The sequence below is a fragment of the Pteronotus mesoamericanus genome, unplaced genomic scaffold (assembly GCF_021234165.1).
Source record: "Pteronotus mesoamericanus isolate MK-2021 breed Mesoamerican mustached bat unplaced genomic scaffold, CSHL_Meso_final contig_41, whole genome shotgun sequence".
Taxonomy (NCBI): domain Eukaryota; kingdom Metazoa; phylum Chordata; class Mammalia; order Chiroptera; family Mormoopidae; genus Pteronotus; species Pteronotus mesoamericanus.
In genome coordinates, this window is record NW_026555152.1 from 5,475,337 (window position 1) to 5,502,679 (window position 27,343).

A 27,343-nucleotide genomic window follows, 5' to 3' on the forward strand; every position below is an offset into this window, starting at 1 on the left:
TAGTTACTTGAGAATATGCTGTAGCAAAATAAGGAATGAGAGAATGAAATTCAGAAAGAAAGAGATTCAACCCAGACCAAAAAAAAAAAAAAAAGAAAAGCCAGGATGAAACAATCCAGAATAGAGCAAAACACGGAGGACTTCAGGATGGAGTTATTCTAAAAAAGAACGAAAGGGGGGTAAAATGCCATCCTGGAGAACATAGAACAAGTAAAGTAAGCAATAAAGACACACAATGAAGGCAAAAAGAGGAAAAGCACATAAGAAACTGGTACTAAAAGGACAGTAGTAGCTGAACACTGGATCTGTTATATATGACCTAAGGACAAACCTTGGGAATTATGGCTTGCAAACACAATAAATGCTGTAATCATCAACAAAGTAGTAACACTAATGATGAAAATGATATTACTAATATAGCTTATAAATTGAGAAGTAGGTGGGGGCAAAAGTAGAAGAGCACTAATTTCCTAATACTTCACAGTAGGGAATCAATCAGTATTATTGAAAATTTAAAAGTTAATTAAAATATTCTAAACTACTACTTTTTAAATATTTTTTTCCCTTTAACAGGATCTTTTAGGAGCTAATATTTAAAAGAATCATTTGTCTGAAGTTCAATGATTTAGAAATTTTACTGTGCTTATTTCTCTTTTCAAGTAAAGTTAAATTTAAAATATTTAGAATGGATAGTATGATCCCATATATTTAAAATATTTTAAGTATCTATTTATCTATCAGAGAGATATCTAGAATGATAAATCCTAACACTAATGACAGTATTTCTAGGCAGAATTTTAGGTTAATGTTTGCTCTTCCTTTTATAATTTTCTGTTACTTGATTTAGAAATATACAGAAATTTATATATTTTACAACAACAAAGCCACTTTTAAAATGTCATAGAATCTTAATTAGTTCTACTCACCAATAGCTTTGGTATAATGCCTCGCTCCAAGAAGTAATTCTGGGGCTCGGTACCAGAATGTTACAACCACTGGATCCAAATCTGCTAAAGGCTTCAAAGGTGAATTAAATAATCGGGCAAAGCCCATATCAGCTGTAAAAAACAAACAAACAAACAAACAAACAACAGCATAAAAAACTGTTAAGTAGATTTTAACAAATTTAATTGATTACTCTAATTTTACCATTGGTATTTAGTAAGGTATTAAAAATGTGCTGAATTCTGGGAGAAAATCCCACAAAACCTAAAGATTGAGATCTTCATTCTTTGCAAACTACTGTCACTCACTCTTCAACTGGGTTAGAGACAGGCTGTGCTACCATAGGTCAAGGGTGACCCTACTCCTCTGGGCAGATTTCTTTCCATCTGTCATACCACCAAGGGTACAGGATTGTTAAGCTGCATTTCCATTCTTTGCATTGGTCAAAAGCACTGAGAAATTAGATCAGAGGAGGCTTTCCATTATTTTATCAGTAAGCCTGTTCACTGGTGTAATCAAAAGTTGACTATATAACCACTATCCTCCCCCACCCCTGATTTATTTGGGTTGAATTTTACTAACTTAAGAATCATAGTATTTTGTTAAGCTGGAAAAGACTTCAAAGGTCATATAATTCAATCAGTCACCTCCTTTTCCAAATAAGGAAAACTAATGTTACAAGAAATTAAGTGATTTGACAAGTGCCATCGCTCATATCTCAGAGCTGGAGCTGTGGTGAGACACAGCTCATGGCATTTAACATGGCTCAACGTGTAGTGTGGTTACTCAGGCATGGCTGCTCGTCCTACTAAACTGTAATCTTGTTAAAGGCAAAGATTGTGTCTATTTCATCTTTCTATCCTTTTTAGTATCAAGTGAGGTGTCATTATGCATAACTTTTGGCAAATACATGTAGAATGAAAAATCACCACCATGCCACCAATTCAAAAATGTCAAGATTCTCCCAACATTTAGTTTTGTTCTTTTAATATATATTTTTAATGAAGTAGGCCCTAGTCTAATCTACTTAATTATGGAGGTTTAAAAGAAAACACAGAAATTTGGCAAAGAATTAAAACCATGAGTCAGTTTACTAAGTCCTGGTTTATAGACTGATGTTTCTTCTTACATGTGAATGCTTTAAGTCACCAGTGTCCCCCTGCACCTGCCAACATTATACACATTACACAGAAATAGAATTCCAAAATAGGTTATCTTATTATTTAAGTTTTCCCCAAATTTTACAGTAAAGTACACACGCATTAAGTACTGTTTGGTTGGGTCTTTTGTATTTTGCATTCTTTGAATTTACATTTAAATTTGATGCCACCAAACTGGATTGGACAAAATCCTTTAAAAGCACGTGTAAGGACCTAACAGTCATTTGATGTGAGTGCTAACAGGGGCCTGCCTGGTTCTCCAGGGAAGTCAAGGACTAGGAATACTCTGAGGTTCATCAAATGTTATTACTACTAAAAAAGTTGCAGAGTTTATATCATAAAAGAGTATTTTGAGTCCAATTAAAAGTAGAAAGTGAGACTTGGGGAATTTATAGAGGAGGAGAGGGAAGAAGAGTTGGAACTCCTATGTCTTTCTTTGTTGGAGAAGTGGTACAGATCAACTTATAATTCTAATTCATATTAGGTAATGTAATCAGAAATTAATATTTACTTTGTTAGATACTCCCACAATCTTACTGCTTTTAAATTAATACAATTCAATTACAACATTTATTCTACTCACACACAAAACAAACTAAATAAATGTGACAAACATAACTTGGAAATGACAATAACCAGTTAGGATAAATTAATTTAGTTCTATTGTTACAGGCTATCAGACCAAAAATGGGTAAAATTCTGTTTTGATATTTAAAAAATAGAGCTATTTAAAAAACATGCCAAGGAACATAATGCTCATTGATTTTTTTTTTTCCCCCAATCAGGCAAAAGCCTACTACGAGACAGCCTTGTTAGAACTCATGGTTCTGTACCTATCTGGCCTCAGCGATTTTCCTAGTTTGTAATTCCTAATCTAGATGAGGTCAACAGAGATATGTGTTCAGATCTAATCTGGCTCAAGTGAACACACTGATGGTTTCATTACTAGTATACTGTATGCCCTTAGGATTACAGGTGAGCTAGATAAAAGCCACTCATCTCTACAGGCTATTTTTAACAAAGGCAGAGTTTTCTAAAAAACTTGCATGGCTTATTTTATAATTAGAACACTTCAGTCTCTAAGGATTGTCTGACACCTTTAAGAGTATGAAACACTTTCCACTTTTAATGTATACTTTTAAAAAATGGCTTTGATCATATGGAGGTACATGAATATATGCATATTATTAAAGCAAAAATTAGAAGTAATAGAGCTGCCTGCAAAAGTCTTAAAAGAGTGCTACACTGTGACTTATCAAAGATATAACATACCAATTTTTACTCTTCCTCGCTCAGGACCTTCACCCATAACTAAAATATTAGCAGGTTTCTGTGGAAACAAAATAGTGTTTTTTTTCAGTAGATAGTACTGGTTTCTTTCAGATAGACAATATGCCAATATAACATAATTCCACTTTTAAAAAAACTTCATTTACTCAAAAATTAAGATCAAATACAGAAAGTCACCCAAGAAACTTTATGTGTGTGTGCAAAGCAATATGCAATCTTCAGGAAGGCCCAACATGGCAGTGCCTCTCTCCATACAAAGCCAAGGCTTTCCTCGGCCCTTTTATCAGCTGTCTTCACAACTGTGGATCATCTGACGCAAAGTTAGGATGTTGTGGTTCCTTTTAACTCTTCCAATTATATAAAATGTCCTGCAACTTTAAGGAATAGTAAGTTTTCAAAGATGATTTAGTACTAAGTAGCAAATTAATTATAGGGAAGGAGCCACTTGATACCCTTTTTTGGAAATAGCAAAGTATGTACCTATGTTTAAACAAAAAAAATTACAGTGAGATCAATTTAATAAAGTCTTTTCTAAATGAGTTAATGAAGTAATATGAACCTTCCATGACCTGAACAGTTTTGAGGTTTCTATTTTTAAATTAAAAAGGCAGCTACATTTTTAAAGTGAGATTTTACAAAAGTAGTATTTCAAAATTTAAAAATCTCTAAAAATACACAAGATTAACTGTCATCTAAAATCTGTTCTAGTGGTATCTACTATACTAACATAAAAAGGTAATCCCTCTTCTAGAAGGAGGAGGAAAAGTGGAAGAAAGAAAAAAAAGGAGGGGGAAGTAGGCATAAAGAGGAGGGAGAGGGGAAGAAACAAGCCATGCCCATACCTTACTCATCCTGCTATCCTAATTTGGCCGGTCTGCTAAGTATAAAAGTGAAACTAGATGAGAATGCCTTTTGATTATTGATCAAAGCAACCTTAAAATCAAAGTGAAGATTTTAATGAAGGCTGTTTCTGGTGGTAACTAATTCACAGGCTTCCCTAACCTACTTTAGTGATAGTCCCTGTGCTACTGCTAACGAAATGTAACTTATAGAATATTATTCTATCAACTACTAAAGATCAAAATTCTATACCCAGCCAAAAGAAAAGATATTGCTGAAGTGCCAGCATATACATTTCAGAGGTTAAAAATTCCTACATTTTTTAAGGTGAGGAGACTGGCACCAGGGAGATTAAATTACTTGCCTTAAGTATAATCAACAAGACTGTGGGAAGAGCAGAATCTACCCCATCTCTGAACAGTCTAGTAGTGCTCCCTTCCTAATATAACAGAGTGACTGCATGTAGTGAGTTTTTAAATTAATATGTATTACTGCGATAACAATGATGATTATTCAAGAAAAAGTTTTCAGAACGCCTGTCTACCACACTCACGCTGAGATAACTGGCTAAGTACCAAAAGGGAGTACAGCACTAACAATAGGCCCTGTGAGCTACATGCTTTTCATGCACTGTGTCAAACCAATCAACACTGGGTTAGGAACTGAAGAGACTGAGAGCTCAGCCTTCTTTAAAATGAAACCAGATCTTTGAGACGAGTATAAAATGTTGAAAGCAGAGGAGTGCTTTCCAAGAGGAATAAGGTAGCATTTCTACTTAGTTGAGGGGAAAGGCTTGCTTTCAACTCACAATGTGGGCTCAGGAGGGTAATTTCATGTTTGTGCTAGAACTCTCTTCTCATGGTTCCTCAGGGCAGGACTCCCTAAACATCTCTTAAGCACATTTCCTACTCTTTAACCCCGTTTTGATTCTCTTCCCATCAAGTCTATCTTCCCTACTGATGCTAGGGTAATCCTTCTACAAGACAAAGCTGATCATGTCACTCCTTTGCTTAAACTCTTCCACAATAACAAAAATTACAAGAAGATTAGGGGAAAAGAGCAGAACACAAGATGAAACATAAACTATGATTATAACTATTTTTTAAAAAGTGCTCAGTAAGACTAGAACAAAAGAAAAGACAGAGGTATGGATGAAACTTTTCAAAAATGTCTTCGAATGCTTTTGCTATGCTTTATTATTATTACTAAAATATGATTTCAACTTTAATTGGTCCTTCACCACTGTGAACAAAACCCGAAGTCCTTATGATGGGATGCAAGGCACCTCTAAGCTCATTCCCACCAATCTCTCCAGCCTCATTTTCCACCACTTCACACTCCTGGCACATGTATATTTTCAGTGTTTTGTGACTAGACTTTTCACAGCTATATCATTGCTATCCCATTATTTCTCCCTCAAAAGACCTTTCCTTTGTGCTACTTGGAAAAGTCTGATTTCCCCCTCTTAGTGACATAAGTAATATATTAATACATTCTGATTATAAACAATTCAAACCTTAAAGCTCCATACAGTTAAAAGTTAAAAATCCTTTCACCACCCCACCCCAAGTCCCACTCTCTTCTCCAGAGGTCCAAGTTAATGGATTTGTTATGATGGATTTTTCCAGCACCAGAGTGCTCAATCCTAAAAGATTATCTCCACATCTGGCAAAAGTACAAGTATAAATGAGCATCTCTTCTACTTCCAGTTGGATGGAGTAGAAAAAAAAAAGTATCTTTTTTTGCTTTCTTATTCAGCATCTGGGCCCAGATCCGACAAGCCCTGGGATGGTAGTTATCAGTCAGCCTGCTACTGGGCAAAGAGGAAAAAACTCCCTCTCTTGTTCTTCATTTTATTCTAGACTTACCAGATTGGGCCAATTTCAAATCTGGATTTGAGTACTGGTGGGGAGTAGTTTCTTTGTTGAGAGGTCTGGCCTAATTATTAGGGTTTGGGGCCAACGTTCTAGTTAATTAAAAATTAATTTGCTGGGCAACTCATTGTCTATGGTATGAAATGAAGCAGGTTTTAGGCAATGCCATAACCTATTTCTTTTTTTAAAAAAGATTTTATTTATTTATTTTTAGAGAAAGGGGAAGGGAGAAAGGGAGAGAAACATCATTGTGTGGTTGCCTCTAGTGCGTCCCCTACTGGGGACCTGGCCTGCAACCTGGGCATGTGCCCTGACTGGGAATCGAACCTGCGACCCTTCGGTTTACAGGCTGGTGCTCAATCCACTGAGCCACACCAGCCAGGACCTATTTCTACTTAAGAGTACTTCTGCCTAGAAATTCAAGTTAAAAAGAAATGCAATGAGATATCACCTCACACCTGTCAGAATGGTTATCAATAAATTCACAAACCAGTGCTGGTGAGGATGTGGAAAAAAGGGAACTCTGGTGCACTCTTGGTGGGAATGCAGATTGGTGCAGCTACTACAGAAAACAGTATGGAGGGTCCTCAAAACCTTAAAAATGGAACTGCTTTATATGGCCCATCAATTCCACTTTTGTGTATATATCCGAAGAAACCCAAAACACTAATTCAAAAGAATATATACATTCCTATCTATGTTCATTGCAGCATTATTTACTACAGTAAAAATATGGAAGCAGCCCAAGTGTCCACGAGTAAACAAGTAGACAAAAAAGTTGTGGTATATGGAATATGAAATCTTACTGTTTGCAACAGCATGGATGGATCTAGAGGGATTATACTAAGTGAAATAAGTCAGCCAGGGAAGGAAGAATACCATATAATTTCACTTATACATGGACTCTACAGAACAAAATAAATGAACAAACAAAATTAAAACAGACTCATAGACACAGAAAACAGACCGATGGCTGCCAAAGGGGAGTTGGGGGACTGGGTAAAAGAGATGAAGGAATTTAAAAAGTAAATATTGGTAATTACAAAATAATCATGGGAACCTAAAGTACAGCTTAGGGTATAGCATAATCAATAATATTGTAATAACTATGTATGGTGCCAGGTGGGTACTTTAAATATTGGGGGAAATACTTTGTAAAGTATATGACTGTCTAACTACTATGCTGTATACCTGAAACTAGTACAAAATAATACTGAATGTAAACTAACTGAAAAGTAAAATTTCAAGTTCTTTTTTTAAAAAGTACCTCTGCCTATAAGTGAATTTAAATTTAGTTTGGATATACCATGCAGTCATAGAGAGAATAGTTTTAATTGTTGTTTTAATAACTCTTTAATAAACAGTGGGTCCCTCCTTCTTTGTGCTATTTCCCATGGTAGCATTCCATATGCCCCGGGCATGATATTTAGATTAGTAGACAATTTCCACACTAAATTTCTTTTGTAAATGTAACCTAATGGAAATCTCAGTAGAAAAAGGTAAGAAAGCCAAAATGATCATGAATGCTCTTATCTGCATTTGTTTCATTGCTTAATCAATAATAATAAAGGCTTCAAAAGACTTCAGGATAATTTTTTAGTACTTAATGCCACACTGAAATAATATTCTCCAAAAAAGCAAATTTCTTTCTTTTTTTTTGTCTATCAGTAGGAGAATTTGGTAGTTTTTAACTCTAGAGCCCAAACTTCCAAGTAGTTGGTGATAGACAGTACATGCAACAATGCTATCAAGCATAAGCACCTTGAAAGAACAAATACAACTTTGCTGATATTTCATGAGGCATTTACTCCATCAAACTATATATGTTGCTATGGAGAATAGAGGTCCAACATGACTTAAAAGTACTATAATATGATGGCAACATCTTCAAAGTATAGCTATGCTAGGCGCAGAAATGGTTACAGAACATCGTTTTTTTTGCTTGCTGAACAATGAAATAAATCAATGAGATATTTATTTGAAGTATATTTGTTTCTTTGAAACTATATCCTTATCTTATTATTTCTCCCAGAAAATAATTTATGGTTTTCTTCTTGTTTTCTGTTGTTACACTCCAAAAAACCAAAACTAAAAGCAAAAACAACTCACTGACATCTCAAAGCAAGATCTTTGTATTGCAGAGACAATTTTTTTTAACTCCTCACCCCAGGACATGCTTATTGATTTTAGAGAGAGGGGAAAGGGAGCAAGGGAGAAAGGAAGAAAAACATCAAAGTGAGAGAGAAAACACTGATCGGTTTCCTCTCACACCCGGAGACCAAACCTGCATGTGCCCTGACTGGGAATCAAACTTGCAACCTTTCAGTTTACCAGACAACTCTAAAATCAGCTGAGCCATACCGGCCTGGGAGAGACAACCATGCTTACTAAGGCTTCCTGTTCTCCAGAATTTTACATGCTGAGGAATAGTACACTGATGATTTTGGCATACAGCAGGAATAGCAAACCAGTTTCATTTAAGGAGCCAACTCTGATAAAAAGTAAGGATTACAAGGAACTCTTTCTTGAGAAAGAAATTAGGCTGATCTGGAAACTGTCATTATCAATCAGAGGTATCTGATGTAGGTGCGTAAGTAGAGAATGGTGGCTTGTCCCTCAGGTTGTTAACTGCACCAACCCTTTATTCTAAGGGTGCAAATGGGATTCCCATATGTTCACTAATATATCAAGGCAAAGTGGAGACATTGAATCAATAGGGAAACCTGATCTGTCTAACGAAAAGACAGCAATTCATAAGTAACCACAGTTAGTGTTTTTATCCAAGATTTGTTCAGAATTAAACTTTCACAAACATCAAACCCCATAAATAACACAACCTGGCAGCAAAACTTCTAGATACTCAATGACTCTGACTACGGACGGTAATCATTCTGTTACAACACATAATGAAAAAATTAACTAGCATATATATGATATTCAAATTCAGGCAGCAAAGACTTAAATAGACATATATTCAGTAATTTTTTCACTATGTTTAATTGATTATGCTATTACAGTTGTCCAAATGTTTCCCCTTTTTGCTCCCCTCCACCCAGCAACCCTCACTCCCTCAGGCAAACCCCACACCACTGTTCATGTCCATGGGTCAGGTGTATAAGTTCTTTGGCTACTCCACTTCCTATACTGTACTTTACATCCCCAAGGCTATTCTGTGACTACCTCTGTGTACTTCTTAATCCCCTCTTCACCCATTCCCCCACACCCCCCTCTGCCCCCAATCTGGCAACCATCAAAATGCTCTCTGTATCTATGATTCTGTCTCTCTCTTCTTGTTTGCTTAGTCTGTTTTTGTAGATTCAATTGTTGACAATTATGTGTTTATTACCATTTTATTGTTCAGAGTTTTGATTTCTTTTTTCTTAAATAAATCCCCATAACATTTCATATAATAATATTTGGTGATGATGAACTCCTTTAGTTTTTTCTTGTCTGGGAAGCTCTTTATCTGCCCTTTTATTCTAAATGACAGCTTTGCTGGGTAGAGCAATCCTGGCTGATGGTCCCTGCTTTTCATGACTTTTGATTATTTCTGCCAGTCCCTTCTAGTCTGCAAAGTTTCTTTTCAGAAATCAGGAGACAATATCATTGGGACTCCCCTGTAGGTAACTATCTGCTTTTCTCTTGCTGCTGTTAAGAGTCTCCCTTTATCTTTAACCTTTGGCACTTTTAATTATGATGTGGCTTGCAGTGGGCCTCTTTGCACCCATCTTGTTTGGGACTGTCTGTGCTTCCTGGACTTCTATGTCTATTTCCTTCACCAAATTGGGGAAGTTCTCTTTCATTATTTTTTCAAAGAAATTTCCAATTTATCGCTCTTTCTCTTCTCCTGGCACCCATGATATGAACGTTGGACCACTTGAAGTTCTCCCACAGATGCCGTACACTATCCTCAATTTTTTTGGATTCTTTTTTCTTCTTCTTGTTCTGATCAGTTGTTTCTTGCTTCCCTATGTTCCAAATCATTGAGCTGATTCTTGGCTTTATCCACTCTACTGTTGGTTTCCTGTAAATTGTTCATTATTTCAATTAGTGTATCCTTCATTTCTGACTGGATCTTTTGTGTGTTTGTGTCATATGTCAATTTATTTATTTATTTTTAAATATTTTATTTATTATGCTATTACAGTTGTCCTGATTTTTCCCTTTTTGCCCCACTCCACCCAGCGCCCCCTACTCCCTCAGGCAGTCCCCCCACGATTGTTCATCTCCATGGGCCAAGTTCCTTGGCTATTCACTTCCTATACTGTACTTTATATCCCCATGGCTATTCTGTAACTACCTATTTGTACTTATTAATTCTGCCACATCTTCACCCATTCTGCTCCCCTCTCTCATCTGGCAACCATCTGGTAACTAACTTCTTTTCCCTTGCTGCTTTACAGATTCCCTCTTTAACTTCTGGCATTTTAATTATGATGTGTCTTGGAGTGGGCCTCTTTGCATCCATCATAACTGGAACTGTCTGCACTTCCAGACTTATATGCTATTTTCTTCATCAAATTAGGGAAGTTTTCTTTCACTATTTTTTCTGATGGATTTCCAATTTCTTGCTCTTTCTTTTCTCCTTCTGGCACCCCTATGAGGCAAATGTTAGACTTCTTAAAGTTATCCCAGAAGCTGTTTATACTATGCTCATTTTTTTGAAATTCTTTTTCTTCTTGTTGTTCTGATTGGTTATTTTTTGATTCCTATGTTCCAAATCATTGATTTGATCCTTGGCTTTATTCATTCTACTGTTGTTTTCCTATAAATTGTTCTTTATTTCAATTAGTGTATCCTTTGTTTCTGACTGGGTCTTCTTCATGCTGTTGAGGTCCTCACTAAGTTCTTTGGGCATCCTGATAAAGTGTTTTGAACTCTGCATCCGATAGATTGCTGATCTCCATTTTGCTTAGTTCTTTTTCTGGAATTTTGATCTGTTTTTTTCATTTGGGCCATGTTTCATCATCTCTTTGTTCTGGTAGCCTCCCAGTGCTTGTTTCTATGTATTAGGTAGAATTGCTATGACTCTGTGTCTTGGTAATGTGGCCTAAGGTAGTAGATGTCCTGTAGGGTTCAGTGACACAACCTCCCCCTATCACCCAAGCTGGGTACTCGAGGTGTGCCCTTTTGGTGGGCTGGGTACACCCTCCTCTTGTAGTTGAGCCTTAGTTGCTATTGGCAGATCAATGGGATGGATTTACCCAAGCCACTCAGCTACAAGGACTATAACCACTGACCACAAACCTCTGCCCTCAGAGGAGGATCAGCCATGCAAGGGCAGGGAGGTAGTGCTCCAATGTGGTCTGTAGCTGTCCGCTGGGTGCACTGGCCCTGGGGTTTCCCCAGCAGTGCAGGCCAAGGTCAGCCCGCACGTGTGTTTTGCTTGGGCCACCTTGCCTGAGCTCTAAAGCAACCTGAGATGGCTGCTACTTGTGCTGGGCTTGGAGATTCCCAGGCAAAGCCAAGCTTTGAATCTAATCTGGCTGCTTCTAGTGCTCACTGAAGCCAACTGTTGCTTGTTAGGATTTAGAAGCCAAGCCAAGACATTCTAATGGAAAAACAGGTTGGGTGGGCCTGTAAGTTGGGTGGGATAGAGCCTCTGGGGATCTTGTGCATGGGTCACACAGTGTTAGCCAGGTTGATGGAGCCTCAGATATGTACCAGCCTACTGGCTCTGTGGGTGGCGGGGGGAGGGCTCATCAAAGGGACAATGGTCTCTGCTTGCTCTGATGCCAGACACTTCAGCCTCTCCTTGTATACCACTGGTACCCTTCAAGCCATTGCCCTGGTGCTGGAGCTCAGAAGAAGTGAGTATGAGTTGGTGTTTCTGTGTGTGGGTTTTCCAAGATGAACTGCTTAGGACTCTACCAGCCTACTCCACTGACTCAATCCCCGCTGGTTTTCACAGGCCAAAGTTGTGAGGACTTATCTTCCTGGCACTGGAATCCTGGGCTGGGGGGGCGTGGTGTGAATCTGAGACTCCTTGCTTCCGAGATGTCCCTCCCAAATTTTTAGGTACATGGGGGTGGGGCCAGTCTCTTCTGCATCTGCGCCCCCTCCTACTAGTCTCAATGGATGTGGTTTCTTCAGTCCATAGTTGTCAGACTTCCATTCAACTAGATTTTGTAGTTGTGAGACTTACATTCAACTTGATTTCTGACATTCCTGAGTGATGGTTGTTCTATACTTTAGTTGTAATTTTGACATGATTGTGCAAAGAAGCTAGCCATGTCTGCCTACATCGCCATCTTGACCACAAGCCCCTATCTTTTTTATGCTGTTGAGGTCCTCACTAAGTTCCTTGAGTATTCTTATGAGCAGTGTTTTGAACTCTGCTATTGATAGTATGCTTGTCTCCATTTTTTGTAACTCTTTTTCTGGAGTTTTCATCTGTTCTTTCATTTGGGCCATGTTTGTCTCTTTCTTTTGGCAGACTCCCAGTGTTTGTTTCTATGTATTAGACAGAGCTTCTATAACTCCCTGTCTTGGTATCATGGCCTAATGTAGTAGGTGTCCTATAGGGTCCAGTGGCACAGCCTCCCCCATTACCCAAGCTGTGCTTGAGGTGTGCCCTCTGTGTGGGCTGAGTAAACCCTCCTCTTATAGTTGAGCCTTGGTGCTGTTGGCAGGCCAATGGGAAGGATTTACCCAGGCCAGTCAGCTGCAAGGTTTGACTGTGACCTCTAATCACCAACCAACCTCCACCCTCCCTGGAGGATCACCTGTGCAGGGGCAGGGTGGTGGTGCTCCACAATGATCTGTACCTGTACACTGGGTGTGCAGGCCTAGGTCAGCCTCCACCTGTGTTTTGCCTTGGGGCCACCCAGTCTGAGCTATAGAGCAATCTGAGATAGGTGTTACTTGTGCTGGGCTTGGGAGATTCTCTGGCAAACCAAGATGTGAGTGTGGGCTGGTTGCGGCTAGTGCCATGCCTGGGGACACTTTGCAAGAGGTATGGGGACTTGGGGCTCACTGAGGCCATTTGCTGCTTGTCTGAAAGGATTTAGGAAGCTGTTAAGCTTGAACCAAGATCAGTCATTCATATGGAAAAGCTACTGTTAGTAGCTGTTACAGCTTTAAGTTGGGTGGGACAATGCCTCAGGGGTTTCTAGGGCAGGGCAAACAGTGTTAGCCAGGTTGATGAAGTCTCAGATGTGGCACCAGCTTGCTGGTTCTGTGGCTATGCCCACCTTTCTGTCTGGGAGACACCTGTACATGCCAGACACTTCAGCTTCTCCTTGTATGCCACTGGTGTTTTACAATTTGCTACCCCAGTGCTAGATCTCAGAGGCAGTGAATCTGAGTAAGTTTGCATGTGGGTTCCTTAAGAGGAACTGCTTGGGACTCCAGAAGTTTCTTCCACTGACTCAATACTTTGCAGTTTTTGTAGTCAGAAGTTACAAGGACTTATCTTCCTGAAACTGGTACCCTAGGGTGGGGGGCCTGGTGTGAGGATGAGACTTCTTGCTCCTGAGATAGCCCCCCCAAATTTTTATCCAGCACATGGGGATGTGGGACCAGCCCATTCCATATCTCTGCCCCTCCTACCAGTCTGGATGGATGTGGCTTTTGAAACTCCATAGTTGTGAAGACTTCCATTCAGCTTGATTTCTGCCAGCTCTATGTGATGGTTGTTCTATAATTTAGTTGTACTTTTGAGGTGGTTGTGCAAGGAGATGAGCTGTATTTACCTACACTGCCATCTTGAACAGAAGTCTTCAGTAATTTTTTTTAAAAAACTATTTTAATAAAATATTCTAAGGAGCTAAGTTAGAGACAGAAATTTGGAAATCCAGTGAATGAGGTTTGAAAGGTATCTTTTATTTATTTTCATTTTTTCTTCAGAGCTGTGAATTTATATTTTTTATCCTTTAATACTAAATTTTACTCCAGTATTGCTGCTTAATAAAAACTGTAATGAAAGGAGAAATTATCATTTCCTAGTAGTTTCTTCTCTTTTGTATAAATATGAACATAGTATGAACTATTCTCACATTTTATTAATACTTTTGATACTTTAAAAATATAACACATTTTCCCTTCTAAAATATAATACATAATCTTAGAAAAGTTATTTTTTTCCAAATATGATTAATACAATTCACTATACAGCTTTGACCACAATTTTTTTGGTATACTGTCTTTTGCTGATGTATTTCTTTATACAGTTTCTTATTACTATTTTGTGTCTGCTTTTTCTCTTAACATTATAAGATTATTTAAACTTACCACAATTTTATGTGACTACACAACCATTTTTTGCTCAATTACTTTCTAGTTGTTACACCTAATTTTTTTTTTCAATTTATCATTATATCAATAATGCTGTGATGGCCTTTTCACCATTTTTCATGATATCCTACAAGAGTTTACTAAAGGTAGGATTGATGGATCAAAAGGAATGGATATGGAACTAAAATGGAGCTGCCTTTTGATCCAGCGATTCCACTGCTGGGATTATACCATAAGAATCCTGAAACACCAATTCAAAAGAACCTATACACCCCCATGTTCACAGCAGCCTTATTTATAATAGCCAAGTGCTGGAAACAGCCTAGGTGCCCATTGGTAAATGGGTGGATCAAAAAAAAACTGTGGTATATTTACACAATGGAATAATATGCAGCAGAAGAAAGAAGGAACTCCTACCCTCTGCAACAGCATGGATGGAACTGGAGAGTATTATGCTAAGTGAAATAAGCCAGGAGGTGAAAGACAAATACCTGCATGATCTCACCTGTAAGTGGAACCTAATCAACAAAACAAATGAGCAAAATAGAACCAGAGGCATGGAAACAAGGAACAAACTGAGTGACCAGAGAGGAGGCAGGAGGGGGCATAAGGATGGAAAGATGGGGAAGGGACTAGTCAAGGAACACGTATGAATGACTCATGGACATGAGTGAGGACTGATTGTTTGGGGCGGGCGGGAGGTGGGCTGGGTAGAGAGCAAAGGGGGAAAAATTGGGACAACTATAATAGAACAATAAAATATGTAATACTAAAAAGAGTATTTAAACTATTTTAAAAAACAAAAAAATGGCCCTAGCTGGCTCAGTGGATTGAGCGCAGGCCTGTGAACCAAAGGGTCCCCAGTTTGATTCCCAGTCAGAAGCACATGCCTAGGTTGTAGGCCAGGTTCCCCGTAGTGGGAGTGTGAGATGCAACCACACATTGATGTTTCTCTCCTCCTTTCCCTTCTCTAAATATAAATAAATAAAACCTTAAAAAAAAAAACCCATTTTTATTCAGAGCAGGCATCTGTTCATATGCTGTGCATACATGTTACAAACATGAAAATATACATTGGAGAATCATTTGACCTAGGATCACAGGGGCATTTAACTTGAAACTCAAAGATAAAAGCTTCCTTGTGAATGGATTATTGTTTTTTACTTTATTTTTATTGTTTACACTATTACAGATGTCTCCCTTTCTCCCCCCCACTTTGCCCACCTCCTCACTCCCTGCCCTTGCCCCTCCTTCCTCTGGCCATCACCACACTGTTGTCTGTGTCTACCAGTTATGCATATATCTAGTCCCCACACCTGGTATTTTATTTGCCTTTCAAACAATTGGTTTAAAGCTACAATTTCTGCCTACTGGTATGATTTCAAAGAATTCTACCATTGGGATGTGTCTTGCAATTTGCAGTGAATATATACATTTAACTTGAGTGTTTTTGTACTTTCAAACTCTGTATCTTTATTGGCAAATTTTCAGTTGATGGTGTGTAATAGCTAAGAAGAAAATATAATTCTGCTTTTATTTCTAGTTTATTTTATTGTGTCCTAAGAAATTAATGTAGAATTTGTGTTTTGGTGAATACTTTCTATGTGTATCTTTGTCTTCTAGTACACACTGAAATTTTCTAGACACACAATTCTGTAATTTTTGCTCATTCTTTATTGTTAAAATTTTGTCATAATCTTATAGAAAAATATCAAGTTACATAATTATATATTTCTATTTCTTCTCGTATAACTGCCAAGTTAAACAAACTTTAAGTTCTTTGGTGTATTTTTCATTAATGTAATCATTCTGCTATTATAAAATGTTTCAATCTTTTGAAATAAAATATACTTTACATAATACTCTAAATTTTTTTTTCTGTATTTGAACAGACACAGACTTCAGACCAATAGTTCTCAACTTTTTTCTTCCTTTAAGCATTTGAGAAATATGAGAGACTTCTTCAGAAGATAAGAACAGTTAAGAGTTAATAATGACGCTAAAAAATAATCAGGAATATCATCAGCTACTACTGGTGGTAACTTAACCTTCATTTCCCCATTTATAAAATACAGATAGAAATGATAACCTAGTGTTGTTGCTAAGATTATATGTGACTAATGCACATAAGATTATATGTGACTAATGCTTGGTATATACACATTTATAAAATTTTATGATATTTATAAAGGCAGATAACACTATAATCTTAATAGTGATTCACTATTGCAGTGATTCCTTAGTAAAAATTTCTGGAGGAGAGGGAACCCATGCATGATTGGACAATGCCCCCCAAAAGGATTTTTCTATATTACCTTATAAGATGACCCTAATTGCTCTTGATCATTTCCTAGCTTTTAGTCATCTATGCCTCTTACAAATTAAAAAGAAAATATTAGCAACTTTTTAAAAATTAAAATGCATATTCTTGTCAAAATTGAAAATATAGAAAAGTATAAAAAAAAGTGGAATTTACCTGAAATCTCATCTTACAGAGTTAAGTCATTACAAACATTTTGGTGAACATCATTCCAGTTTTCTCTAAATTTATATTATTTACATTTATTATAAACCTCTTATAAAGGCTTTCTTGATTCCTGTATTTGTTCATACAATAGTAAAAAAATAATAAATGCAAAGTAACCACTGCATTTATCCTATTTTATTTAACTTCTCCTACCATAGTTAGTTAGGTTATATCTGGACCAGAAGAGTTCCAGAAGATTGTTAAATAAGAGTAGCAATAGAAGAAGTTGTACAGTCAGGCCCTGCTTAACAAGAATACATTCTGAGAAATGTATTATTAGGCAATTTAATTGTTGTGCAAACATCATAGAGTGCTCTTATACAAACCTAGATGGTATACAGCCTATTACACACCTCGGTTATATGTGGTATAGCCTCCTGTTCCTAGGCCACACTCCTATGTAGCATATTACCATGCTGAATACTGTAGGCAATTATAATGGTAAGTCTAAACATATAAACATAGAAAAGGTACAGTCAAAATATGGTATAAAAGATAAAAAATGGTACACCCATATAGGGCCCTTACCCTGAATGGAGCTTGCAGGACTTTAAGTTGCTGTGGGCGAGTTAGTGAGTGGTGAATGAATGAAGACCTAGAAAATTCCTGTACACTAATGTAGACTTTACAAACACTGTATACTTAGGCTACACTAAATTTATAAAGCAACATGAGATTAAAACAAGAACAAGAAAAAATGATGCAATAAAGAAACAGGGTAAACACCATGTATTGAGGCTAGTGTTGGTGTAACATGATATGTTGTTCCACAACAAAAAATTTTTTTAAGTAAAAAGAGTACACTCTAAAATAACAAAAATATGGTAAATACATAAGCCAGTAATAGTTGTTTATTATTATTATCAAGTATTATGTACTGCACAAAATTCTACATACTATGCTTCTAATGGCTGGCAGCACAAATGGTTTCTTTATATTATCATGCAAACATGTGAGAAATGCATTGTGTTGTGCCATTACAATGGCTATGACATCACTAAGCAATAGGAATAATTTTATGAGCCCACCGACATATATGTAGTCCGTCATTAATCAAAACATCATTAATGCGAGTACATAGTTGTATGAGGTTTATCTGGAAAACGTCCAGCCATTGTTAATATAAGAACAGTTTGTGCAACATCAATGTAACTTGGCAGCCAAGGAGAGTGGACTGGAATGCACATGCATGAATAATGATGACTTCACAGTACTAATCAGAGGGGGTGGTAGATGCTGTTGAGTGAGCATGTGTACTGTGTGGCCATCACATTCAAAATGACTGAGCAAGTAGAGGAAAAAATCTGTATCCTATTTTGCGTTGAGCTTGAACATCCCTCTGCAGAAACTATTGGGATGATTCAGAAGGCTGCAGCTATGGGCAACTGGTGATTGGCAGCTTCATCATGACAATGCTTCCGATCACGCATCACGTCTTGTGCAGAGTTCTTTGGTGAAACACCAAATCGCCCAGGTGACTCAGTCCCCCTAGAGTCCAGATTTGGCACCCTGTGCCAAAACTAAAATCACCTTTGAAAGGAGAAGAGATTTCAGACTATCAAAGAGACTCAGGAAAATATGAAGGGGCAGCAGAGAGTGACTGGGAGAACTGTATGAGGTCCCAAGGTGCCTACTTTGAAGGGGACTGAGGCCTCATTGTTCTCTGTACAATGTTTCTTGTATCTTGTATTTTCTTCAATGAATGTCTCTATTTTTCATATTACATGGCTGGATACCTTCTGGACAGATCTCGTGTATACTTCCCATGCTTGGGAGTTACCTTCTTTTCTCATTTTTATTAAGAATTTCAATCAGAAATAAAAATTAAATTTTGTCAAATACTGAATACTAAATTTTACAACAGTTTTACAGTTACACCTATTGATATAACCATAGAGTTACTCCCTGAGCACTACTGATACAGTGAATTCTGTCAATACATTTCCAGATACTGAATCCTCCTCACATGCTTGAAATGAGCTTCATGTACTGTTTTAATGTATTTATGTATTGTTTTAATGTCCCACTGGATCCTATTTGCTAACTGTTCATTTAAGATACATGCATAAGTATCTATATGTGACACTAGTCCAGAGTTATATGCATTATCTTTACCAGGTTATGTCAGTGTTATGCTTTCTTCCTACAAAGTTATTAAGGAAACTTTATTTTGCACTAACTACTCTAGAACAGTTTATATAAATAGGATTATCTGCTGCTTGAGGGTTGCAGCAACTGTGAAATCATCTGCATGCCTTTATTATTTAGACAAATGTCTTTATTTCTTCTATAGTTACTGGTCTACTTAGTTCTTCTACCTCTTCTAGGACCAATTATAGTAATTTGTATTTTATTTCTAAATGCTTATTTAATCCAGGATTTTGCAGAACACCAGAACAGTTTCATAACTACTAAAGAAATATAAATCATCCATCCTCATCTCAATGCACCAGAATCAGAGTTGTACAGATGAGTTTTATCAAGCTTTCAAGAATAATTCCTATATTATACAAACAATTCCAGAGACTAAACTCAATTTTCTAAAACTAATATAATCATAACAAAAACAAAACAAAGATAGTATACAAACAGAGGATTACTGACCAATCTCATTTGTCAATATAGATGGAATAAAATGCTAGCAAAGGGAATCCAACAGTAACTCAAATAAACAAAAAACAAAAAAACCCAAGACCAAGTAGTGCTGATCCCATGAATACAAGATGGTTCAACATTAAAAACAAAATAAAACCTTACACATACAAGTTACCACATAACAGATTAAAGGAAATAACCATATGACCATCTCAAAAGATGCAGAAAAAGCATTCAATAAAATTCATTCTTGATTTAGAAACAATTACATATTGAAGGAACATATTTAACCTGATAAAAGGGATCAAATAAAATCCCAGGAGAAATATCATATATAATGGTGGAACTTATGAATTCTCATCACAGACAGAAATGATAGTCTCCTCAATTATTTGCCACTGTACCAATAAATATGTACTAGCAATTTTTTATTACAAGATGACAAGAAAAATGCATTTCATGGACTCAAATTTTCACTTTCATTTTAAAATTTTAATATTTCTGTAATTGGGTTATGTCTCATAACCTCTGTGATGTGACAAATTGGCAGCATATTTTCTTTCTTAGTGATATATAAAACAATGCTGCAGTTTTCAGCTTTCCAGTCTTTGCAGTAAAAAGACCTAATATGATACGTTCGGGATAGATTTTGAGTGTATCAGTCTCACAGGTGGGGAGCTATTGAAAAATTTTAGTAGGAGAATGACATGATTGATTTACTTTTTAGAGGGATCATTCCAATAGCTATATAGATATTTGATCATAAAAATATAAGACTACAAATCAGGTAAATCACTTGGGAGTTTCAGCACTAACCCAGATGGCCTGGATTAAAATAATAGTGATAGAAATGATGAGAAGCAAAGCCTCAAGGTAATAAGTAGAGTCCCAAAATTTCAACTATGTAAACAGGGATGGAGGTGGGGGGTCAGATTATTGTATGGTAAATAGAAATTAATGAAACAAACAAGGAGAGCCTATACAACTAGCAGTCCTGGAAGTCCACCTCGAAAATCCAAATCCATGTCCCGGCTGCAAGGAATTTTGGAATCTGGTTGTTAATTGGCACCTGATTTATTAGATTGATCCAGGAATACTGAGCAAGAACTGCAGAATCTCTGCAAATTTGCCCTTTCCCTTCCTGGTTTACATTCCCCCAAAGCTTCTTCTCCCTGAAAATAAGTGCTATAGTCTGCTCTTCTTTGAGAGAAGACACTTGTGAGATAATTAAACTGGGGACCAATAAACTAGGGATAATAAAACTGGGGACCAATGGGCAGTGCTATATTCAAATTTGAGTTACAGGAGTCTTACTGTCATTTGAAATGAGATCTGTGTTGAAGGTAGAGGTGACTAGAATCCATTTAGTCATTCAATAAATTTTTATTATACATATAATTTTCTTCCGGGTAGTGATGATACAGTAGTAAATAAAATCAATAAAGTTCCTTCCCTTATGGCACTACATTCCTAGTGCAACCTGATGATGGAAGTAAAGTTCACTTAGTGAACATTTACTGTGTGCCGGACAGTTATTGTGTATCCTATTATGTCAAATTAATCTCTAACAGAAAGACAAAAATATAGGTATGGTCCATTTTATATGTGAGTAAAGTAACAGAGAGATAATACTTTCAATGGTTACAAAAAGTGGTGGAATTAAATTTCAAACAAATCTCAGGCCCACTATAATAGGGGCTTAATTTTTCCTCTTTAACTCATGCTGATAGAAAATGATTCTTCAGGGATAGAAAACATAAGATCCTTAATTGCTCCCTACCATATTCAACCCTTTCTTATTTTTGTTCTTAATTTTTCCTTTTGTTATTCTGTATTTCTTCCTACCTTTCACTTCTTTTTATTTTCAGATTCCCATCTCCCTCTTCACCACGAAGTCCCAGACAACATCTGATTTTACCACCTTGTGTTAATCAAAGGAAAGACAATAAAAGAGAAGATCAATCAAAAGAAAGGGGCCAAAGGATGAATGTCATGAACTTCAAATTTGTGACTCAACTTTCTAAGGATTACAGCTGTATAACAAGTCTATATTAGTAGGGCAGAATGCTAGCTCCTACTGGAAGTGTTGAGCAGTGAAAGGGTGATTTTCTGCTGCAGATATTACCAAGAATTAATTACCACATCAGGCAAGGGAAGGGAATGGTCGGGTCACTTCTAAGATGACTTTCAACTTTATAATCTATTAGTCTATGAAATTAGGAAAGACAAAATATGGTCTTCACTTGAAATGGCGTAGAGTAATAAAAATTAGCAACCTATGTTCATCTTTTTTATTTTTGTTAAATAGGCATCTTAAACTGTACTAACTTGAATTATAAGCCTGTTATTTGAAAAGTCTGCAAATTCAGAGAGTTGAAACTAATCTTAGATTCAGACATCTATTCTAGAACAGACAGCTAGGAATCCTCAGATTATATATCACTTACAGTATTGTATCTATGGTATGACATAAATCTAAAGGCAAAAAAATTATATATAAATTAAATAATTAAACATGACGAAAAAGTAAAAATCCAGCTGTCCTGAGGGTAGAAATAAATATATTTTTCAATAGTTAATTCAATAACTATTGTTCAGTTAATAGCTAAGTGTTCCTGAGAAAACTTAAGCTTTACAAAACCTAAATAAAAATTTGTGTTGAGTAGAAAAACATTTATAAAAATCTAAAAGTCTTGAACTTTTATGTTGAACTGACACTAAAATATGGCTAGCCCGTTTGTGTTTATTTCTGTAAGATTTACTTTTACCCCCTTGTTTGATCATTTCTCATTTGCTGATATCCAGTAAAGCGATACAGTTGCCAAACTGAAAAAGAATTAATGAAAGAAATATGTGACCATGGGTACCAGTGACTTTAAACAGGTTTAGATACCAACTTTAACTGAGATAAGAGAAAGCCTTATTTAATAATTCTACCTTTAAAGATCAAACTATTTTGGCAAATCTTCAGAAATCTGGAATATTATATAATACTCTGAGGCCTGAGTCTATCACTAAAAAGTAAGACTGAAACAATAATTCTGTATGTTTTTCAGAGTATAATTCAGAGAATTCTGAAATCTTTTATGGGAAAAAACTCATTTCTTGGTATTCTGACTACAGACAGTATATTTTCTTTTGCTAATATAAAAATTTAACACCCCCCCAAAGTGTTATGGGTTCGACATTAACATCACATTAAATAAGGTAATAACCTGTATCAGATCTATGTGGAGAGTGGTGAATTCTTGTCCCCAATAATATAATTCACAAGTTCTTTAAGTAAAACTACCCCAAATGTGTCCATTTTTGGAAATATACTGTTCTGGATGATAGTAAGTTTTCTTGATAAAAATGGTAGCAGTTATGTAAATTACATAAAGAGGTATAACATCAATTATGTTAAAATACAGAAAAGATATATCTGACTTACAACCACTCAAATAATCATCTACTTCTACTTAATTTTCAGGATCACCCAAAAATAATGTGTTAAACTCTATTTTTCTTGATGAGCTTATTTAAAAAACCATTCTTGATTGGTGAAATTTTACTAAAAAGATTCTAGCATTGCGCAGAGAGTGTCTGAAAGACTCATTCAGAATTTAAGGAAAAGCAGACTAGAAGCAATATGCAAAACAAATAACATAATATTTTTATTATCAACTTGTAATCTTCCCATATAAACATGTATGATATTTGCAGTTGTGCCATTTAGTAAGATTAAGTGGCCCACTTTTTGTTATTTACAAATAATATAAATACAGTACATTGTGTATGCTCAATATCACTATCAAAATTTAGTCAATGTATCATTTATCAAGAAACTAAATGGATTGTTTACAATTAGATACTTTCAAGAAGGAAAACTACCCAATTGGTCATTTAAGTAAACATACTCTAGAATAAGTACGACACTCATGTTAGCAAAATTAATGCAAACCTCATTTAAGGTTGCCTTAATTAGTTGTTATCAATAAAACCTAAAGCCTAAATTTTATGGATGTGATCTTGTTTTACTAAATACACAATTAAACAAGAAAATTAGACTTAATCCCAGGAGTTGCCAATAAATGAAGCAAATCAAAGTAATAAGCAATGATTAAATCTGGTAATTACAAAGCATTTTTTCTTCCAGATGTGTTTTAAAGAAACATGCTTAATAGGTTCCCAACACTCACTTCAAGGAAGCTAAAGCATAGAGAAGGGGCATGACATAAACACAGGCAGAGAATGCAGGTTCCTTTCTTTCCAACTGTTGAGTTACTTCATTGCTTCATCTTTGCACTATATGGACTGTATGGATAACCTTACGTGCTTTCTGCTTGGGCTCACCCCCACACCCCCACCAAAGAATTTAATGGCCCATTTTCTTAGGCAGAAAGAAAGTGTATGCATGGCCTTTTATTTTTAATAGTAACAATCCTCTAACATAAAATACACTAAACTACATTGAATATTATATGTAAACTTTAATAATAGGCTAAATAGGCATTTTCCTCAGTTTTATGGTCCATATGAAACTTTTCTTTCCTGAATGTAACTCTTAATGTTAACTGCAAACTATCCAATTTGAAAAGGTAGTAAAGGAAGAAAATGGAACTTGCCTGAAATTCTCCCATTCATATATAAACTCTACTTAGAAAAATATACTCCATAAACAGCTTTATTCAAAATGACTTTATAAATGTCAAGAAGTTTGGATAAAACAATAACTACTTACAATACTAAGTCTTTTTAAAGATATGACTCAGTTTATTCCTTGATGTTGTCTTCTCCTAACAGTATCAAATACCTTTTGGGAAAGTGTCTAGTGTAGCACCTTTCAAACCTTCTTGAACACAACCCACAGAAAGAAAATCATTTAATATTACATGACCATGTCCACATATAAACATATGTAATTAAACAGAAGCTTCATGAAACAATAATTGTCCTTAATGCATACAATAAACTCTGATATTTTCTCTATAAATAAATAAATTAAAAGGTTGGTTGTGTTGTGTGATTTCTTGACTCACTTATGGCTTACAATCTGCAATTTAAAAATCACTGACCTTGAGGAAAAATCCCTCAGTTTAGTAGTCCAGCTTTGGTATGGTTCTTCAAGTCACTAGAATTAAGTCATTTAACCTCTATGTTGCTCAGTTTTTCCACTTACCAGTTGTACAGTTCAGCAGACAGTAAGAAAATGCACCATAAACAAAAAAATTTAATCATGAGGAAACACTGGTATTAGTAAACAAAACTAATAAACAAATAAGGCAATCTTTGACTCAAACATAAAAAAATCAGTTCCAAAATACTGCAATAATTCATCATGCTACCATCAATACATAATAACATGCCTGGACAAAATAGGCCCTATGAAATTAAGTTTTAGTCAATGGCTCACTTCTGAGAGTTCGATCTTATTTAATTTAATGGTTGCTAGGAAACCAGAACATCCTTCACCAAAGACAGTTAAAGCCCCCTCAAGTGATTCCAAGTTACCTACTATAATTAAAATAAACTGCAGGGCAGCAGCACTATCAGGTTGATAAGAAAATAAGTCAGATTAAAGCTTTGAAATAGTTCCAGCATCTTTTAAATATGTTTAGCAGTGTCCCCTGGGATATTTTATACTTCACATCATATACTACTTACAGCAGCACATCCTCACTGGGATACTACCAAGGGAAATCTCTGAAGAGATTTATTTTCTAGGAAATTTTACTATGACATAAAAAACTACTTTGAACTGGTTTAGGGCAGGAGTGACCAAGCAGCAAATAGTTGCAACACTACAAAACACTCCAAATTTCATATACCACCTTAAAATTAATCTCGAATGAAAAAAAATTATGATGCAAGTTTATGTATCTCACTTCATATTATACTCCACTTAGTGCAATAGGGTAAAAATACAACCCTATGTGTCTGGCAGTTCCAAGTTAACTATCACTATGATAAAATCATTAATGTAATAATTAAAACAAAATTTTGGATACCAGATATTTAAAAAAGTAGAACCCATTAATGACCATATGAGGACTTGATATATACAATAACAAAAATTAATGGCAAACAGGCTAGTCATATTAAATACTACTTTACTTTCTATTAATTCCTTAGAAAACAGGTCAAAAGTCCCAGTGTTTAATACTTAGAGTCTGATTTAAGTGTAAACCATTTCTATGGTCTTCCTGATACGGTGGCATGACTATTTTAAACAAAAAGCATAAAATTCAGCCAACACTGAATGCACTAATAAATTAAAAATGAACAACTATTTGCTAGAAATTATTTCCATTATGACTAGTGATGAATTAACTGATCGGCTGCTGTATAAAAGTGAAATATGAGAGTTGCAAATTCAGAACAGCTGGTATGTTTAGGAGAAGTTAGGCAATGCCCCCTTATCTACAATTAAAGAATAATTTACACAGAAGATACTTTAAGGTGTTTTTGGAAAAAAGGGATGTATATGAACAATGATGGAGATGTTCTAATCTTAAGATTAAAGAAAATAATTGAAAAATTAATGACATAAAGAGAACATCAGAATACATAAGCTAAGGGTCAGGAAAGAGATTTCACTGGGTGGAACAAAAATATTGGGTAGAGCAAGTTTGAAAAAAGAGACTAACAGATCAATATCATTAACTGAATGGTCTCTGAACTAACTGGTAACAGCAGAGTCCTTTTAGGTAGAAAGAGGGAGGCTGCTGAAAGAATTAAACTGTAGGATGAAGAATTAAACTGTAGTATGAACTGTACTGTTCCACTATGATAAATCACAGCAAAGATAAGAGAACAGGAAAAAAGGAAAAAAATGCAACACAGTATATACACATAGGTGTCTGGAGATTTGGTGAAGCATCAGGTAACATCAGAAACAACCTATAGACAGTAACTGTGGAAGCCACTTTATTTTATAATTTAACTAGTTCATTCATTCAACAACATAAGTGATATTGTATATATTATTATGTATTTGGCTAGACATTGGGTGGGATACAATTATTAAGCCACACTCCTTGCCCTCAAGAGCCAATAATCAAATAGAGAACATATTAACAAAACTACTAAGTGTCTCATGGGCAATTCAAAGGTTTTTAGATGTAAAACATTCTCATTTCCAGATATAGTGAGGGGGAGGCTTTATTAATGAAGTAGTAGGAGCAGAGCTTTAAAGGATGAAGAGAATTTCAATGCTGGAGATGAAGGTAGGAGGGGCAAGCTCTAGGTTGGCTGAAAACTAAATATAAGAAGATGGAAGAAAAGAAGATTGGAGCCAGGCTCTAAGATCAGTTTTCACTTCAATTCACAAATATTAGCATGCATATATATTTGATAGTGTTTATGAATTTTTAATTTATCACAGAATGGAAGACTTCTAGTCAAGGAAAAGGCTTAGATAAACATGGCTTGCTTTCTCACACAACCACAGCAAAAATACGATTAGGCTACAAAACAAATTATCAGAAAATTGAGCTGTACAGAAGTCTGACAACCAAGGAATTAAAGAAGTCATATTCATGGGACCTGTAGGAGGGGCAGAGATGAGGAAATGTGAGGAGGGGTGTGGAGGCACAATGAACTGTCCCACACCCACCTGTGGTGGATAAAAATCAGGAGGGATACTTGAGGAGCAAGAGATCCCAACCCCACACCAGACCACCCAGACCAGGGTTCCAATGCTAGGAAGATAAGTCCCTATGACTTCTGGCTGTAAAGAACAGTGGGGTTTGGGGCAGCAGAAGAAACTGAGTGATTCTCAGCAGTCTCCTCTTAAAGGGCCCAAAACGGGCTTAGGCAGACTCACTCCCTCTGGGCTTCAGGACCAGGGCACCAGCTAAAAGGGCATCAGTGGTATACGGGGAGACACTGAAATG

The 27,343-nt window shown here is 36.0% G+C and overlaps 1 protein-coding gene across 4 annotated transcripts in view; it reads right to left on the reverse strand.

Annotated features, from left to right (window-relative positions):
- The window catches only part of CDK8 (cyclin dependent kinase 8), a 132,083-nt gene that overhangs the window by 17,099 nt on the left and 87,641 nt on the right, over positions 1-27,343 (reverse strand). For 3 of the 4 annotated variants that reach the window (XM_054577149.1, XM_054577148.1, XM_054577150.1), the window contains exons 5-6: positions 3,378-3,435; positions 927-1,058 (exon numbers count right to left, since the gene is read on the reverse strand). In XM_054577149.1, coding sequence (XP_054433124.1) covers positions 927-1,058; positions 3,378-3,435 — 190 coding nt within the window. The remainder of the gene's footprint in view (positions 1-926; positions 1,059-3,377; positions 3,436-27,343) is intronic. The other variant, XM_054577151.1, reaches the window with a different exon arrangement.